This window comes from Salvelinus fontinalis, chromosome 19, assembly GCF_029448725.1.
Source record: "Salvelinus fontinalis isolate EN_2023a chromosome 19, ASM2944872v1, whole genome shotgun sequence".
In the NCBI taxonomy this organism is placed as follows: domain Eukaryota; kingdom Metazoa; phylum Chordata; class Actinopteri; order Salmoniformes; family Salmonidae; genus Salvelinus; species Salvelinus fontinalis.
In genome coordinates, this window is record NC_074683.1 from 55,321,236 (window position 1) to 55,341,032 (window position 19,797).

At 48.2% G+C, this 19,797-nt stretch overlaps 1 protein-coding gene across 1 annotated transcript in view; it reads left to right on the forward strand.

Moving 5' to 3' along the window:
- Positions 1-19,073, forward strand: part of dip2a (disco-interacting protein 2 homolog A) — a 341,096-nt gene extending 322,023 nt beyond the window's left edge. The window contains exons 36-37 of the mRNA XM_055871968.1: positions 11,142-11,265; positions 18,806-19,073. Coding sequence (XP_055727943.1) covers positions 11,142-11,265; positions 18,806-19,058 — 377 coding nt within the window. The 3' untranslated portion in view covers positions 19,059-19,073. The remainder of the gene's footprint in view (positions 1-11,141; positions 11,266-18,805) is intronic.
- The last annotated feature ends 724 nt before the right edge of the window (positions 19,074-19,797 follow it).

Below are 19,797 nucleotides of genomic sequence, written 5' to 3' on the forward strand. Positions count from 1 at the left end.
ATACTGTAGGTAGGGGTAAAGGATAGATAATAGACAGTAACAGCAGTATACTGTAGGTAGGGGTAAAGGATAGATAATAGACAGTAACAGCAGTATACTGTAGGTAGGGGTAAAGGATAGATAATAGACAGTAGCAGCAGTATACTGTAGGTAGGGGTAAAGGATAGATAATAGACAGTAACAGCAGTATACTGTAGGTAGGGGTAAAGGATAGATAATAGACAGTAACAGCAGTATACTGTAGGTAGGGGTAAAGGATAGATAATAGACAGTAACAGCAGTATACTGTAGGTAGGGGTACAGGATAGATAATAGACAGTAACAGCAGTATACTGTAGGTAGGGGTAAAGGATAGATAATAGACAGTAACAGCAGTATACTGTAGGTAGGGGTAAAGGATATATAATAGACAGTAACAGCAGTATACTGTAGGTAGGGGTAAAGGATAGATAATAGACAGTAACAGCAGTATACTGTAGGTAGGGGTAAAGGATAGATAATAGACAGTAACAGCAGTATACTGTAGGTAGGGGTAAAGGTTAGATAATAGACAGTAACAGCAGTATACTGTAGGTAGGGGTAAAGGATAGATAATAGACAGTAACAGCAGTATACTGTAGGTAGGGGTAAAGGATAGATAATAGACAGTAGCAGCAGTATACTGTAGGTAGGGGTAAAGGATAGATAATAGACAGTAACAGCAGTATACTGTAGGTAGGGGTAAAGGATATATAATAGACAGTAACAGCAGTATACTGTAGGTAGGGGTAAAGGATAGATAATAGACAGTAACAGCAGTATACTGTAGGTAGGGGTAAAGGATAGATAATAGACAGTAACAGCAGTATAATGTAGGTAGGGGTAAAGGATAGATAATAGACAGTAACAGCAGTATACTGTAGGTAGGGGTAAAGGATAGATAATAGACAGTAACAGCAGTATACTGTAGGTAGGGGTAAAGGATAGATAATAGACAGTAACAGCAGTATACTGTAGGTAGGGGTAAAGGATATATAATAGACAGTAACAGCAGTATACTGTAGGTAGGGGTAAAGGATAGATAATAGACAGTAACAGCAGTATACTGTAGGTAGGGGTAAAGGATAGATAATAGACAGTAACAGCAGTATACTGTAGGTAGGGGTAAAGGATAGATAATAGACAGTAACAGCAGTATACTGTAGGTAGGGGTACAGGATAGATAATAGACAGTAACAGCAGTATACTGTAGGTAGGGGTAAAGGATAGATAATAGACAGTAACAGCAGTATACTGTAGGTAGGGGTAAAGGATATATAATAGACAGTAACAGCAGTATACTGTAGGTAGGGGTAAAGGATAGATAATAGACAGTAACATCAGTATACTGTAGGTAGGGGTAAAGGATAGATAATAGACAGTAACAACAGTATACTGTAGGTAGGGGTAAAGGATAGATAATAGACAGTAACAGCAGTATACTGTAGGTAGGGGTAAAGGATAGATAATAGACAGTAACAGCAGTATACTGTAGGTAGGGGTAAAGGATAGATAATAGACAGTAACAGCAGTATACTGTAGGTAAAGTATAGATAATAGACAGTAACAGCAGTATACTGTAGGTAGGGGTAAAGGATAGATAATAGACAGTAACAGCAGTATGCTGTAGGTAGGGGTAAAGGATAGATAATAGACAGTAACAGCAGTATACTGTAGGTAGGGGTAAAGGATAGATAATAGACAGTAACAGCAGTATACTGTAGGTAGGGGTAAAGGATATATAATAGACAGTAACAGCAGTATACTGTAGGTAGGGGTAAAGGATAGATAATAGACAGTAACAGCAGTATACTGTAGGTAGGGGTAAAGGATAGATAATAGACAGTAACAGCAGTATACTGTAGGTAGGGGTAAAGGTTAGATAATAGACAGTAACAGCAGTATACTGTAGGTAGGGGTAAAGGATAGATAATAGACAGTAACAGCAGTATACTGTAGGTAGGGGTAAAGGATAGATAATAGACAGTAGCAGCAGTATACTGTAGGTAGGGGTAAAGGATAGATAATAGACAGTAACAGCAGTATACTGTAGGTAGGGGTAAAGGATATATAATAGACAGTAACAGCAGTATACTGTAGGTAGGGGTAAAGGATAGATAATAGACAGTAACAGCAGTATACTGTAGGTAGGGGTAAAGGATAGATAATAGACAGTAACAGCAGTATAATGTAGGTAGGGGTAAAGGATAGATAATAGACAGTAACAGCAGTATACTGTAGGTAGGGGTAAAGGATAGATAATAGACAGTAACAGCAGTATACTGTAGGTAGGGGTAAAGGATAGATAATAGACAGTAACAGCAGTATACTGTAGGTAGGGGTAAAGGATATATAATAGACAGTAACAGCAGTATACTGTAGGTAGGGGTAAAGGATAGATAATAGACAGTAACAGCAGTATACTGTAGGTAGGGGTAAAGGATAGATAATAGACAGTAACAGCAGTATACTGTAGGTAGGGGTAAAGGATAGATAATAGACAGTAACAGCAGTATACTGTAGGTAGGGGTACAGGATAGATAATAGACAGTAACAGCAGTATACTGTAGGTAGGGGTAAAGGATAGATAATAGACAGTAACAGCAGTATACTGTAGGTAGGGGTAAAGGATATATAATAGACAGTAACAGCAGTATACTGTAGGTAGGGGTAAAGGATAGATAATAGACAGTAACATCAGTATACTGTAGGTAGGGGTAAAGGATAGATAATAGACAGTAACAACAGTATACTGTAGGTAGGGGTAAAGGATAGATAATAGACAGTAACAGCAGTATACTGTAGGTAGGGGTAAAGGATAGATAATAGACAGTAACAGCAGTATACTGTAGGTAGGGGTAAAGGATAGATAATAGACAGTAACAGCAGTATACTGTAGGTAAAGTATAGATAATAGACAGTAACAGCAGTATACTGTAGGTAGGGGTAAAGGATAGATAATAGACAGTAACAGCAGTATGCTGTAGGTAGGGGTAAAGGATAGATAATAGACAGTAACAGCAGTATACTGTAGGTAGGGGTAAAGGATAGATAATAGACAGTAACAGCAGTATACTATAGGTAGGGGTAAAGGATAGATAATAGACAGTAACAGCAGTATACTGTAGGTAGGGGTAAAGGATAGATAATAGACAGTAACAGCAGTATACTGTAGGTAGGGGTAAAGGATAGATAATAGACAGTAACAGCAGTATACTGTAGGTAGGGGTAAAGGATAGATAATAGACAGTAACAGCAGTATACTATAGGTAGGGGTAAAGGTTAGATAATAGACAGTAACAGCAGTATACTGTAGGTAGGGGTAAAGGATAGATAATAGACAGTAACAGCAGTATACTGTAGGTAGGGGTAAAGGATAGATAATAGACAGTAACAGCAGTATACTGTAGGTAGGGGTAAAGGATAGATAATAGACAGTAACAGCAGTATACTGTAGGTAGGGGTAAAGGATAGATAATAGACAGTAGCAGCAGTATACTGTAGGTAGGGGTAAAGGATAGATAATAGACAGTAACAGCAGTATACTGTAGGTAGGGGTAAAGGTTAGATAATAGACAGTAACAGCAGTATACTGTAGGTAGGGGTAAAGGATAGATAATAGACAGTAACAGCAGTATACTGTAGGTAGGGGTAAAGGATAGATAATAGACAGTAGCAGCAGTATACTGTAGGTAGGGGTAAAGGATAGATAATAGACAGTAACAGCAGTATACTGTAGGTAGGGGTAAAGGATATATAATAGACAGTAACAGCAGTATACTGTAGGTAGGGGTAAAGGATAGATAATAGACAGTAACAGCAGTATACTGTAGGTAGGGGTAAAGGATAGATAATAGACAGTAACAGCAGTATACTGTAGGTAGGGGTAAAGGATAGATAATAGACAGTAACAGCAGTATACTGTAGGTAGGGGTAAAGGATAGATAATAGACAGTAACAGCAGTATACTGTAGGTAGGGGTAAAGGATAGATAATAGACAGTAACAGCAGTATACTGTAGGTAGGGGTAAAGGATAGATAATAGACAGTAACAGCAGTATACTGTAGGTAGGGGTACAGGATAGATAATAGACAGTAACAGCAGTATACTGTAGGTAGGGGTAAAGGATAGATAATAAACAGTAACAGCAGTATACTGTAGGTAGGGGTAAAGGATATATAATAGACAGTAACAGCAGTATACTGTAGGTAGGGGTAAAGGATAGATAATAGACAGTAACAGCAGTATACTGTAGGTAGGGGTAAAGGATAGATAATAGACAGTAACAGCAGTATACTGTAGGTAGGGGTAAAGGTTAGATAATAGACAGTAACAGCAGTATACTGTAGGTAGGGGTAAAGGATAGATAATAGACAGTAACAGCAGTATACTGTAGGTAGGGGTAAAGGATAGATAATAGACAGTAGCAGCAGTATACTGTAGGTAGGGGTAAAGGATAGATAATAGACAGTAACAGCAGTATACTGTAGGTAGGGGTAAAGGATATATAATAGACAGTAACAGCAGTATACTGTAGGTAGGGGTAAAGGATAGATAATAGACAGTAACAGCAGTATACTGTAGGTAGGGGTAAAGGATAGATAATAGACAGTAACAGCAGTATAATGTAGGTAGGGGTAAAGGATAGATAATAGACAGTAACAGCAGTATACTGTAGGTAGGGGTAAAGGATAGATAATAGACAGTAACAGCAGTATACTGTAGGTAGGGGTAAAGGATAGATAATAGACAGTAACAGCAGTATACTGTAGGTAGGGGTAAAGGATATATAATAGACAGTAACAGCAGTATACTGTAGGTAGGGGTAAAGGATAGATAATAGACAGTAACAGCAGTATACTGTAGGTAGGGGTAAAGGATAGATAATAGACAGTAACAGCAGTATACTGTAGGTAGGGGTAAAGGATAGATAATAGACAGTAACAGCAGTATACTGTAGGTAGGGGTACAGGATAGATAATAGACAGTAACAGCAGTATACTGTAGGTAGGGGTAAAGGATAGATAATAGACAGTAACAGCAGTATACTGTAGGTAGGGGTAAAGGATATATAATAGACAGTAACAGCAGTATACTGTAGGTAGGGGTAAAGGATAGATAATAGACAGTAACATCAGTATACTGTAGGTAGGGGTAAAGGATAGATAATAGACAGTAACAACAGTATACTGTAGGTAGGGGTAAAGGATAGATAATAGACAGTAACAGCAGTATACTGTAGGTAGGGGTAAAGGATAGATAATAGACAGTAACAGCAGTATACTGTAGGTAGGGGTAAAGGATAGATAATAGACAGTAACAGCAGTATACTGTAGGTAGGGGTAAAGGATAGATAATAGACAGTAACAGCAGTATACTGTAGGTAGGGGTAAAGGATAGATAATAGACAGTAACAGCAGTATACTGTAGGTAGGGGTAAAGGATAGATAATAGACAGTAACAGCAGTATACTGTAGGTAGGGGTAAAGGATAGATAATAGACAGTAACAGCAGTATACTGTAGGTAAAGTATAGATAATAGACAGTAACAGCAGTATACTGTAGGTAGGGGTAAAGGATAGATAATAGACAGTAACAGCAGTATGCTGTAGGTAGGGGTAAAGGATAGATAATAGACAGTAACAGCAGTATACTGTAGGTAGGGGTAAAGGATAGATAATAGACAGTAACAGCAGTATACTATAGGTAGGGGTAAAGGATAGATAATAGACAGTAACAGCAGTATACTGTAGGTAGGGGTAAAGGATAGATAATAGACAGTAACAGCAGTATACTGTAGGTAGGGGTAAAGGATAGATAATAGACAGTAACAGCAGTATACTGTAGGTAGGGGTAAAGGATAGATAATAGACAGTAACAGCAGTATACTATAGGTAGGGGTAAAGGTTAGATAATAGACAGTAACAGCAGTATACTGTAGGTAGGGGTAAAGGATAGATAATAGACAGTAACAGCAGTATACTGTAGGTAGGGGTAAAGGATAGATAATAGACAGTAACAGCAGTATACTGTAGGTAGGGGTAAAGGATAGATAATAGACAGTAACAGCAGTATACTGTAGGTAGGGGTAAAGGATAGATAATAGACAGTAGCAGCAGTATACTGTAGGTAGGGGTAAAGGATAGATAATAGACAGTAACAGCAGTATACTGTAGGTAGGGGTAAAGGTTAGATAATAGACAGTAACAGCAGTATACTGTAGGTAGGGGTAAAGGATAGATAATAGACAGTAACAGCAGTATACTGTAGGTAGGGGTAAAGGATAGATAATAGACAGTAGCAGCAGTATACTGTAGGTAGGGGTAAAGGATAGATAATAGACAGTAACAGCAGTATACTGTAGGTAGGGGTAAAGGATATATAATAGACAGTAACAGCAGTATACTGTAGGTAGGGGTAAAGGATAGATAATAGACAGTAACAGCAGTATACTGTAGGTAGGGGTAAAGGATAGATAATAGACAGTAACAGCAGTATACTGTAGGTAGGGGTAAAGGATAGATAATAGACAGTAACAGCAGTATACTGTAGGTAGGGGTAAAGGATAGATAATAGACAGTAACAGCAGTATACTGTAGGTAGGGGTAAAGGATAGATAATAGACAGTAACAGCAGTATACTGTAGGTAGGGGTAAAGGATAGATAATAGACAGTAACAGCAGTATACTGTAGGTAGGGGTAAAGGATAGATAATAGACAGTAACAGCAGTATTCTGTAGGTAGGGGTAAAGGATAGATAATAGACAGTAACAGCAGTATACTGTAGGTAGGGGTAAAGGATAGATAATAGACAGTAACAGCAGTATACTGTAGGTAGGGGTAAAGGATAGATAATAGACAGTAACAGCAGTATACTGTAGGTAGGGGTAAAGGATAGATAATAGACAGTAACAGCAGTATACTGTAGGTAGGGGTAAAGGATAGATAATAGACAGTAACAGCAGTATACTGTAGGTAGGGGTAAAGGATAGATAATAGACATTAACAGCAGTATACTGTAGGTAGGGGTAAAGGATAGATAATAGACAGTAACAGCAGTATACTGTAGGTAGGGGTAAAGGATAGATAATAGACAGTAGCAGCAGTATACTGTAGGTAGGGGTACAGGATAGATAATAGACAGTAACAGCAGTATACTGTAGGTAGGGGTAAAGGATATATAATAGACAGTAACAGCAGTATACTGTAGGTAGGGGTAAAGGTTAGATAATAGACAGTAACAGCAGTATACTGTAGGTAGGGGTAAAGGATAGATAATAGACAGTAACAGCAGTATACTGTAGGTAGGGGTAAAGGATAGATAATAGACAGTAGCAGCAGTATACTGTAGGTAGGGGTAAAGGATAGATAATAGACAGTAACAGCAGTATACTGTAGGTAGGGGTAAAGGATAGATAATAGACAGTAACAGCAGTATACTGTAGGTAGGGGTAAAGGATAGATAATAGACAGTAACAGCAGTATACTGTAGGTAGGGGTAAAGGATAGATAATAGACAGTAACAGCAGTATACTGTAGGTAGGGGTAAAGGATAGATAATAGACAGTAACAGCAGTATACTGTAGGTAGGGGTAAAGGATAGATAATAGACAGTAACAGCAGTATAATGTAGGTAGGGGTAAAGGATAGATAATAGACAGTAACAGCAGTATACTGTAGGTAGGGGTAAAGGATATATAATAGACAGTAACAGCAGTATACTGTAGGTAGGGGTAAAGGATAGATAATAGACAGTAACAGCAGTATACTGTAGGTAGGGGTAAGGCATGTGTGTGGGCATGGAGTTAGCTATATCTGTCCACTAATACAGGACTAGTAAAGGCCCAGTGTTACAGACTGCTATATCTGTCCACTAATACAGGACTAGTAAAGGCCCAGTGTTACAGACTGCTATATCTGTCCACTAATACAGGACTAGTAAAGGCCCAGTGTTACAGACTGCTATATCTGTCCACTAATACATTACTAGTAAAGGCCCAGTGTTACAGACTGCTATACCTGTCCACTAATACAGGACTAGTAAAGGCCCAGTGTTACAGACTGCTATACCTGTCCACTAATACAGGACTAGTAAAGGCCCAGTGTTACAGACTGCTATATCTGTCCACTAATACAGGACTAGTAAAGGCCCAGTGTTACAGACTGCTATACCTGTCCACTAATACAGGACTAGTAAAGGCCCAGTGTTACAGACTGCTATATCTGTCCACTAATACATTACTAGTAAAGGCCCAGTGTTACAGACTGCTATACCTGTCCACTAATACAGGACTAGTAAAGGCCCAGTGTTACAGACTGCTATATCTGTCCACTAATACATTACTAGTAAAGGCCCAGTGTTACAGACTGCTATATCTGTCCACTAATACAGGACTAGTAAAGGCCCAGTGTTACAGACTGCTATATCTGTCCACTAATACAGGACTAGTAAAGGCCCAGTGTTACAGACTGCTATATCTGTCCACTAATACAGGACTAGTAAAGGCCCAGTGTTACAGACTGCTATAAAGGTCTGTTAATACAGGACTAGTAAAGGCCCAGTGTTACAGACTGCTATATATGTCCACTAATACAGGACTAGTAAAGACCAGTGTTACAGACTGCTATAAAGGTCTGTTAATACAGGACTAGTAAAGGCCCAGTGTTACAGACTGCTATATCTGTCCACTAATACAGGACTAGTAAAGGTCCAGTGCACCACTTTGTAACCCCTACTGACATGAACCTAGAGGAGAGACATTAACAATGACCCCTACTGACATGAACCTAGAGGAGAGACATTAACAATGACCCCTACTGACATGAACCTAGAGGAGAGACATTAACAATGACCCCTACTGACATGAACCTAGAGGAGAGACATTAACAATGACCCCTACTGACATTAACAATGACCCCTACTGACATTAACAATGACCCCTACTGACATTAACCTAGAGGAGAGACATTAACAATGACCCCTACTGACATGAACCTAGAGGAGAGACATTAACAATGACCCCTACTGACATGAACCTAGAGGAGAGACATTAACAATGACCCCTACTGACATGAACCTAGAGGAGAGACATTAACAATGACCCCTACTGACATGAACAATGACCCCTACTGACATGAACCTAGAGGAGAGACATTAACAATGACCCCTACTGACATGAACAATGACCCCTACTGACATGAACCTAGAGGAGAGACATTAACAATGACCCCTACTGACATTAACAATGACCCCTACTGACATGAACCTAGAGGAGAGACATTAACAATGACCCCTACTGACATTAACAATGACCCCTACTGACATTAACAATGACCCCTACTGACATTAACAATGTCCCCTACTGACATTAACAATGACCCCTACTGACATGAACCTAGAGGAGAGACATTAACAATGACCCCTACTGACATTAACAATGACCCCTACTGACATGAACCTAGAGGAGAGACATTAACAATGACCCCTACTGACATTAACAATGACCCCTACTGACATGAACCTAGAGGAGAGACATTAACAATGACCCCTACTGACATTAACAATGACCCCTACTGACATGAACCTAGAGGAGAGACATTAACAATGACCCCTACTGACATTAACAATGACCCCTACTGACATGAACCTAGAGGAGAGACATTAACAATGACCCCTACTGACATTAACAATGACCCCTACTGACATGAACCTAGAGGAGAGACATTAACAATGACCCCTACTGACATGAACCTAGAGGAGAGACATTAACAATGACCCCTACTGACATTAACAATGACCCCTACTGACATGAACCTAGAGGAGAGACATTAACAATGACCCCTACTGACATTAACAATGACCCCTACTGACATGAACCTAGAGGAGAGACATTAACAATGACCCCTACTGACATTAACCTAGAGGAGAGACATTAACAATGACCCCTACTGACATGAACCTAGAGGAGAGACATTAACAATGACCCCTACTGACATGAACCTAGAGGAGAGACATTAACAATGACCCCTACTGACATTAACAATGACCCCTACTGACATTAACAATGACCCCTACTGACATTAACAATGTCCCCTACTGACATTAACAATGACCCCTACTGACATGAACCTAGAGGAGAGACATTAACAATGACCCCTACTGACATGAACCTAGAGGAGATACATTAACAATGACCCCTACTGACATTAACAATGACCCCTACTGACATTAACAATGACCCCTACTGACATTAACAATGACCCCTACTGACATTAACAATGACCCCTACTGACATGAACCTAGAGGAGATACATTAACAATGACCCCTACTGACATTAACAATGACCCCTACTGACATTAACAATGACCCCTACTGACATTAACAATGACCCCTACTGACATTAACAATGACCCCTACTGACATGAACCTAGAGGAGAGACATTAACAATGACCCCTACTGACATTAACAATGACCCCTACTGACATGAACCTAGAGGAGAGACATTAACAATGACCCCTACTGACATGAACCTAGAGGAGAGACATTAACAATGACCCCTACTGACATTAACCTAGAGGAGAGACATTAACAATGACCCCTACTGACATGAACCTAGAGGAGAGACATTAACAATGACCCCTACTGACATGAACCTAGAGGAGAGACATTAACAATGACCCCTACTGACATTAACAATGACCCCTACTGACATTAACAATGACCCCTACTGACATTAACAATGACCCCTACTGACATTAACAATGACCCCTACTGACATGAACCTGCTCCAACACTATTCTAGATTACTGAGCAGACAGACTCCTCTACCAACACCTACTGTACTCAGACGCATTCAAATCAAACTTTATTTGTCACATGCGCCGAATACAACAAGTGTCGACCTTACAGTGAAATGTTAACAAGCCCTTAAACAACAGTGCAGTTCAAGAAGAGTTAAGAAAATATTTATCAGGTGGACTAAAATAAAAAGTAAGAATATAAAGTAACACAATAAGAATAACAATAAGCAGACTCTGTACAGGGGGCGCCGACACCGTGTCAGGAAGTAGTTGAAGGAATACTGTGTTCTTATTGGATGTATCTAAACTGTGTGTTGCAGAACGTCATGATGCTCTCTACGTGGTGGGGTCTCTGGATGAGACTTTGGAGCTACGAGGGATGAGGTACCATCCCATCGACATCGAGACGTCCGTTATCCGCTCACACAAGAGCATCGCTGAATGGTGAGGCACATTAATCTATACCCACATATCTATAGTCCCACATCTACACACAGGAGACTCTATAGTCCCACGTCTACACACAGGAGACTCTATAGTCCCACATCTACACACAGGAGACTCTATAGTCCCACATCTACACACAGGAGACTCTATAGTCCCACGTCTACACACAGGAGACTCTATAGTCCCACATCTACACACAGGAGACTCTATAGTCCCACATCTACACACAGGAGACTCTATAGTCCCACATCTACACACAGGAGACTCTATAGTCCCACATCTACACACAGGAGACTCTATAGTCCCACATCTACACACAGGAGACTCTATAGTCCCACATCTACACACTGGAGACTCTATAGTCCCACATCTACACACTGGAGACTCTATAGTCCCACATCTACACACAGGAGACTCTATAGTCCCACATCTACACACTGGAGACTCTATAGTCCCACATCTACACACAGGAGACTCTATAGTCCCACATCTACACACAGGAGACTCTATAGTCCCACATCTACACACAGGAGACTCTATAGTCCCACATCTACACACAGGAGACTCTATAGTCCCACGTCTACACACAGGAGACTCTATAGTCCCACATCTACACACTGGAGACTCTATAGTCCCACATCTACACACTGGAGACTCTATAGTCCCACATCTACACACAGGAGACTCTATAGTCCCACATCTACACACAGGAGACTCTATAGTCCCACATCTACACACAGGAGACTCTATAGTCCCACATCTACACACAGGAGACTCTATAGTCCCACATCTACACACAGGAGACTCTATAGTCCCACATCTACACACAGGAGACTCTATAGTCCCACGTCTACACACAGGAGACTCTATAGTCCCACATCTACACACTGGAGACTCTATAGTCCCACATCTACACACAAGAGACTCTATAGTCCCACATCTACACACAGGAGACTCTATAGTCCCACATCTACACACAGGAGACTCTATAGTCCCACATCTACACACAGGAGACTCTATAGTCACACATCTACACACAGGAGACTCTATAGTCCCACATCTACACACAGGAGACTCTATAGTCCCACATCTACACACAGGAGACTCTATAGTCCCACATCTACACACAGGAGACTCTATAGTCCCACATCTACACACAGGAGACTCTATAGTCCCACATCTACACACAGGAGACTCTATAGTCCCACATCTACACACAGGAGACTCTATAGTCCCACATCTACACACAGGAGACTCTATAGTCCCACATCTACACACAGGAGACTCTATAGTCCCACATCTACACACAGGAGACTCTATAGTCCCACATCTACACACAGGAGACTCTATAGTCCCACATCTACACACAGGAGACTCTATAGTCCCACATCTACACACAGGAGACTCTATAGTCCCACATCTACACACAGGAGACTCTATAGTCCCACATCTACACACAGGAGACTCTATAGTCCCACATCTACACACAGGAGACTCTATAGTCCCACATCTACACACAGGAGACTCTATAGTCCCACATCTACACACAAGATACAGATTAACTCAGAGACTCGTGATATCTTTCAATTAGAGGTCGACCGATTATGATTTTTCTATACTGATTATTGGATGACCAAAAAAAGCCGATACCGATGAATCGGCCGATTAAAAAAAAAAAAATACAAAAAAAATACAAAAAAAAATACAAAAAACGCAACGCAGGACACGCTAGATAAACTAGTAATATCATCAACCATGTGTAGTTAACTATGTTAATATTGTTTTTTATAAGTTTAATGCTAGCTAGCAACTTACCTTGGCTTCTTGCTGCCCTAGCGTAACAGGTAGTCAGCCTGTTATTGCAAAAACGAATCCCCGAGCTGACAATGTAAAAATCTGTCGTTCTGCCCCTGAACATGGCAGTTAACCCACTGTTCCTAGGCCGTCATTGTAAATAAGAATGTGTTCTTAACTGACTAGTTAAATAAAGGTGTAAAAAAAAAAGAAACGGCAAATCAGTGTCCAAAAATACCTATTGTTATGAAAACTTGAAATCGGCCCTAATTAATCGGTCAACCTCTACCTTCAATGTCAGGTGTTGTGTAGCATGGATTCGGAAATGATTTGTGTCAGTTCTATAACTGACCACTGAACTCCTGTCTCCCCTGCCTTGTCCTTCCCCCGTCTCTCCCCCGTCTCTCCTCCTCTGCCTCCCCCGTCTCTCCTCCTCTGCCTTCCCCCGTCTCTCCTCCTCTGCCTTCCCCCGTCTCTCCTCCTCTGCCTTCCCCCGTCTCTCCTCCTCTGCCTCCCCCGTCTCTCCTCCTCTGCCTCCCCCGTCTCTCCTCCTCTGCCTCCCCCGTCTCTCCTCCTCTGCCTTCCCCCGTCTCTCCTCCTCTGCCTTCCCCCGTCTCTCCTCCTCTGCCTCCCCCGTCTCTCCTCCTCTGCCTCCCCCGTCTCTCCTCCTCTGCCTCCCCCGTCTCTCCTCCTCTGCCTCCCCCGTCTCTCCTCCTCTGCCTTCCCCCGTCTCTCCTCCTCTGCCTTCCCCCGTCTCTCCTCCTCTGCCTCCCCCGTCTCTCCTCCTCTGCCTCCCCCGTCTCTCCTCCTCTGCCTTCCCCCGTCTCTCCTCCTCTGCCTCCCCCGTCTCTCCTCCTCTGCCTCCCCCGTCTCTCCCCCGTCTCTCCTCCTCTGCCTCCCCCGTCTCTCCTCCTCTGCCTCCCCCATCTCTCCTCCTCTGCCTTCCCCCGTCTCTCCTCCTCTGCCTTCCCCCGTCTCTCCTCCTCTGCCTCCCCCGTCTCTCCTCTTCTGCCTCCCCCGTCTCTCCTCCTCTGCCTCCCCCGTCTCTCCTCCTCTGCCTCCCCCGTCTCTCCTCCTCTGCCTTCCCCCGTCTCTCCCCCGTCTCTCCTCCTCTGCCTCCCCCCGTCTCTCCTCCTCTTCCCTCCCCCGTCTCTCCTCCTCTTCCTTCCCCCGTCTCTCCTCCTCTGCCTCCCCCATCTCTCCTCCTCTGCCTCCCCCGTCTCTCCTCCTCTGCCTCCCCCGTCTCTCCTCCTCTGCCTTCCCCCGTCTCTCCCCCGTCTCTCCTCCTCTGCCTCCCCCCGTCTCTCCTCCTCTTCCCTCCCCCGTCTCTCCTCCTCTGCCTTCCCCCGTCTCTCCCCCGTCTCTCCTCCTCTGCCTCCCCCCGTCTCTCCTCCTCTTCCCTCCCCCGTCTCTCCTCCTCTGCCTTCCCCCGTCTCTCCCCCGTCTCTCCTCCTCTTCCCTCCCCCGTCTCTCCTCCTCTGCCTTCCCCCGTCTCTCCTCCTCTGCCTTCCCCCATCTCTCCTCCTCTGCCTTCCCCCGTCTCTCCCCCGTCTCTCCTCCTCTGCCTTCCCCCGTCTCTCCCCCGTCTCTCCTCCTCTTCCTCCCCCGTCTCTCCTCCTCTGCCTCCCCCGTCTCTCCTCCTCTGCCTTCCCCCATCTCTCCTCCTCTGCCTCCCCCCGTCTCTCCTCCTCTTCCTCCCCCGTCTCTCCTCCTCTGCCTCCCCCGTCTCTCCTCCTCTGCCTTCCCCCATCTCTCCTCCTCTGCCTTCCCCCGTCTCTCACCCGTCTCTCCCCCGTCTCTCCCCCGTCTCTCCCCCGTCTCTCCCCCGTCTCTCCTCCTCTGCCTCCCCCGTCTCTCCTCCTCTTCCTTCCCCCGTCTCTCCCCCGTCTCTCCTCCTCTTCCTTCCCCCCATCTCTCCTCCTCTGCCTCCCCCCGTCTCTCCTCCTCTTCCTCCCCCGTCTCTCCTCCTCTGCCTCCCCCGTCTCTCCTCCTCTGCCTTCCCCCGTCTCTCCTCCTCTGCCTCCCCCGTCTCTCCTCCTCTGCCTCCCCCATCTCTCCTCCTCTGCCTCCCCCATCTCTCCTCCTCTGCCTTCCCCCCGTCTCTCCTCCTCTGCCTTCCCCCGTCTCTCCTCCTCTGCCTCCCCCATCTCTCCTCCTCTGCCTTCCCCCATCTCTCCTCCTCTGCCTTCCCCCCGTCTCTCCCCCGTCTCTCCTCCTCTGCCTCCCCCATCTCTCCTCCTCTGCCTCCCCCGTCTCTCCTCCTCTGCCTTCCCCCATCTCTCCTCCTCTGCCTTCCCCCCGTCTCTCCCCCGTCTCTCCTCCTCTGCCTCCCCCGTCTCTCCTCCTCTGCCTTCCCCCCGTCTCTCCTCCTCTGCCTTCCCCCATCTCTCCTCCTCTGCCTTCCCCCCGTCTCTCCCCCGTCTCTCCTCCTCTGCCTTCCCCCCGTCTCTCCCCCATCTCTCCTCCTCTGCCTCCCCCGTCTCTCCTCCTCTGCCTTCCCCCATCTCTCCTCCTCTGCCTCCCCCGTCTCTCCTCCTCTGCCTCCCCCCCGTCTCTCCCCCGTCTCTCCTCCTCTGCCTCCCCCCCGTCTCTCCCCCGTCTCTCCTCCTCTGCCTTCCCCCCGTCTCTCCCCCGTCTCTCCTCCTCTGCCTTCCCCCGTCTCTCCTCCTCTGCCTCCCCCCATCTCTCCTCCTCTGCCTTCCCCCATCTCTCCTCCTCTGCCTTCCCCCGTCTCTCCCCCATCTCTCCTCCTCTGCCTCCCCCGTCTCTCCTCCTCTGCCTTCCCCCGTCTCTCCCCCATCTCTCCTCCTCTGCCTCCCCCGTCTCTCCTCCTCTGCCTCCCCCATCTCTCCTCCTCTGCCTCCCCCGTCTCTCCTCCTCTGCCTTCCCCCATCTCTCCTCCTCTGCCTTCCCCCGTCTCTCCTCCTCTGCCTTCCCCCGTCTCTCCCCCGTCTCTCCTCCTCTGCCTCCCCCGTCTCTCCTCCTCTGCCTTCCCCCGTCTCTCCCCCGTCTCTCCTCCTCTGCCTCCCCCATCTCTCCTCCTCTGCCTCCCCCCGTCTCTCCTCCTCTGCCTTCCCCCCGTCTCTCCTCCTCTGCCTTCCCCCGTCTCTCCTCCTCTGCCTTCCCCCGTCTCTCCTCCTCTGCCTCCCCCCATCTCTCCTCCTCTGCCTTCCCCCCGTCTCTCCTCCTCTGCCTCCCCCGTCTCTCCTCCTCTGCCTCCCCCATCTCTCCTCCTCTGCCTTCCCCCCGTCTCTCCTCCTCTGCCTTCCCCCATCTCTCCTCCTCTGCCTTCCCCCGTCTCTCCTCCTCTGCCTCCCCACGTCTCTCCTCCTCTGCCTCCCCCGTCTCTCCTCCTCTGCCTCCCCCATCTCTCCTCCTCTGCCTCCCCCGTCTCTCCTCCTCTGCCTCCCCCATCTCTCCTCCTCTGCCTCCCCCGTCTCTCCTCCTCTGCCTTCCCCCGTCTCTCCTCCTCTTCCTTCCCCCGTCTCTCCTCCTCTGCCTCCCCCCATCTCTCCTCCTCTGCCTTCCCCCCGTCTCTCCTCCTCTGCCTCCCCCGTCTCTCCTCCTCTGCCTTCCCCCGTCTCTCCCCCGTCTCTCCTCCTCTGCCTCCCCCATCTCTCCTCCTCTGCCTCCCCCGTCTCTCCTCCTCTGCCTCCCCCCATCTCTCCTCCTCTGCCTTCCCCCCGTCTCTCCTCCTCTGCCTCCCCCGTCTCTCCTCCTCTGCCTTCCCCCGTCTCTCCCCCGTCTCTCCTCCTCTGCCTCCCCCGTCTCTCCTCCTCTGCCTCCCCCCATCTCTCCTCCTCTGCCTTCCCCCCGTCTCTCCTCCTCTGCCTCCCCCGTCTCTCCTCCTCTGCCTTCCCCCGTCTCTCCCCCGTCTCTCCTCCTCTGCCTTCCCCCCGTCTCTCCTCCTCTGCCTTCCCCCGTCTCTCCTCCTCTGCCTTCCCCCATCTCTCCTCCTCTGCCTCCCCCCATCTCTCCTCCTCTGCCTTCCCCCCGTCTCTCCTCCTCTGCCTTCCCCCGTCTCTCCTCCTCTGCCTTCCCCCATCTCTCCTCCTCTGCCTTCCCCCCGTCTCTCCTCCTCTGCCTTCCCCCCGTCTCTCCCCCGTCTCTCCTCCTCTGCCTTCCCCCATCTCTCCTCCTCTGCCTTCCCCCCGTCTCTCCTCCTCTGCCTTCCCCCATCTCTCCTCCTCTGCCTTCCCCCCGTCTCTCCCCCGTCTCTCCTCCTCTGCCTCCCCCGTCTCTCCTCCTCTGCCTCCCCCGTCTCTCCTCCTCTGCCTCCCCCGTCTCTCCTCCTCTGCCTCCCCCGTCTCTCCTCCTCTGCCTCCCCCGTCTCTCCTCCTCTGCCTCCCCCGTCTCTCCTCCTCTGCCTTCCCCCGTCTCTCCTCCTCTGCCTTCCCCCGTCTCTCCTCCTCTGCCTTCCCCCGTCTCTCCTCCTCTTCCTTCCCCCGTCTCTCCTCCTCTGCCTCCCCCGTCTCTCCTCCTCTGCCTCCCCCATCTCTCCTCCTCTGCCTCCCCCGTCTCTCCTCCTCTGCCTTCCCCCGTCTCTCCTCCTCTGCCTTCCCCCGTCTCTCCTCCTCTGCCTTCCCCCCGTCTCTCCTCCTCTGCCTTCCCCCCGTCTCTCCTCCCCTGCCTTCCCCGTCTCTCCCCCGTCTCTCCCCCGTCTCTCCCCCGTCTCTCCCCCGTCTCCCCTGCCTTCCCTGTCTCTCCCCCGTCTCTCCCCCGTCTCTCCCCTGCCTTCCCCGTCTCTCCCCCGTCTCCCCTGCCTTCCCCATCTCTCCCCTGCCTTCCCCGTCTCTCCCCCGTCTCCCCTGCCTTCCCCGTCTCTCCCCCGTCTCCCCTGCCTTCCCCGTCTCTCCCCCGTCTCCCCTGCCTTCCCCGTCTCTCCCCCGTCTCCCCTGCCTTCCCCGTCTCTCCCCCGTCTCCCCTGCCTTCCCCGTCTCTCCCCCGTCTCCCCTGCCTTCCCCGTCTCTCCCCCGTCTCCCCTGCCTTCCCCGTCTCCCCTGCCTTCCCCGTCTCTCCCCCGTCTCCCCTGCCTTCCCCGTCTCCCCTGCCTTCCCCGTCTCCCCGTCTCTTCCCCGTCTCTCCCCCGTCTCCCCTGCCTTCCCCGTCTCTCCCCCGTCTCCCCTGCCTTCCCCGTCTCTCCCCTGCCTTCCCCGTCTCTCCCCCGTCTCCCCTGCCTTCCCCGTCTCTCCCCCGTCTCCCCTGCCTTCCCCGTCTCCCCTGCCTTCCCCGTCTCCCCGTCTCTTCCCCGTCTCTCCCCCGTCTCCCCTGCCTTCCCCGTCTCTCCCCCGTCTCCCCTGCCTTCCCCGTCTCTCCCCCGTCTCCCCTGCCTTCCCCGTCTCTCCCCCGTCTCCCCTGCCTTCCCCGTCTTTCCCCCGTCTCTCCCCCGTCTCCCCTGCCTTCCCCGTCTCCCCTGCCTTCCCCGTCTCCCCTGCCTTCCCCGTCTCCCCTGCCTTCCCCGTCTCCCCGTCTCTCCCCCGTCTCCCCGTCTCTCCCCCGTCTCCCCTGCCTTCCCCGTCTCTCCCCCGTCTCCCCTGCCTTCCCCGTCTCTCCCCCGTCTCTCCCCCGTCTCCCCTGCCTTCCCGGTCTCTCCCTGTCTCTCCCCCGTCTCCCCTGCCTTCCCCGTCTCTCCCCCGTCTCCCCATCTCTCCCTCTCTCTGTTCTGTTTTTACTTGCTTGTAGTGGAGCTCACAGTGTTAATGCTCGACGGTATAATCTGAACTTCTCTCCTTCCCCGTCTCAGTGCTGTGTTCACGTGGACCAACCTCCTGGTGGTAGTAGTGGAGCTGTCTGGGTCGGAGCAGGAGGCTCTGGACCTAGTTCCCCTGGTGACTAACGTGGTTCTGGAGGACCACTACCTGATCGTGGGTGTGGTGGTGGTGGTGGATCCTGGGGTTATACCTATCAACTCAAGAGGGGAGAAACAGAGGATGCACCTACGGGACGGCTTCCTGGCTGACCAGCTGGACCCCATTTATGTGGCCTACAATATGTAAACAACAACATGTCAACCAGATGTAAACACCTGGACCCCGTCTATGTAACATGGAAACAAAGGAGGAGGAGGGAGAGCCGCTCAGAGAATGAGAAATTGACTATGGACCACACAGCAGAAATGGACTATGGACCACACAGCAGAAATGGACTATGGACCACACAGCAGAAATGGACTATGGACCACACAGCAGAAATGGACTATGGACCACACAGCAGAAATGGACTATGGACCACACAGCAGAAATGGACTATGGACCACAGCAGAAATGGACTATGGACCACACAGCAGAAATGGACTATGGACCACACAGCAGAAATGGACTATGGACCACACAGCAGAAATGGACTATGGACCACAGCAGAAATGGACTATGGACCACACAGCAGAAATGGACTATGGACCACACAGCAGAAATGGACTATGGACCACACAGCAGAAATGGACTATGGACCACACAGCAGAAATGGACTATGGACCACACAGCAGAAATGGACTATGGACCACAGCAGAAATGGACTATGGACCACACAGCAGAAATGGACTATGGACCACACAGCAGAAATGGACTATGGACCACAGCAGAAATGGACTATGGACCACAGCAGAAATGGACTATGGACCACACAGCAGAAATGGACTATGGACCACAGCAGAAATGGACTATGAACCACAGCAGAAATGGACTATGGACCACACAGCAGAAATGGACTATGGACCACAGCAGAAATGGACTATGG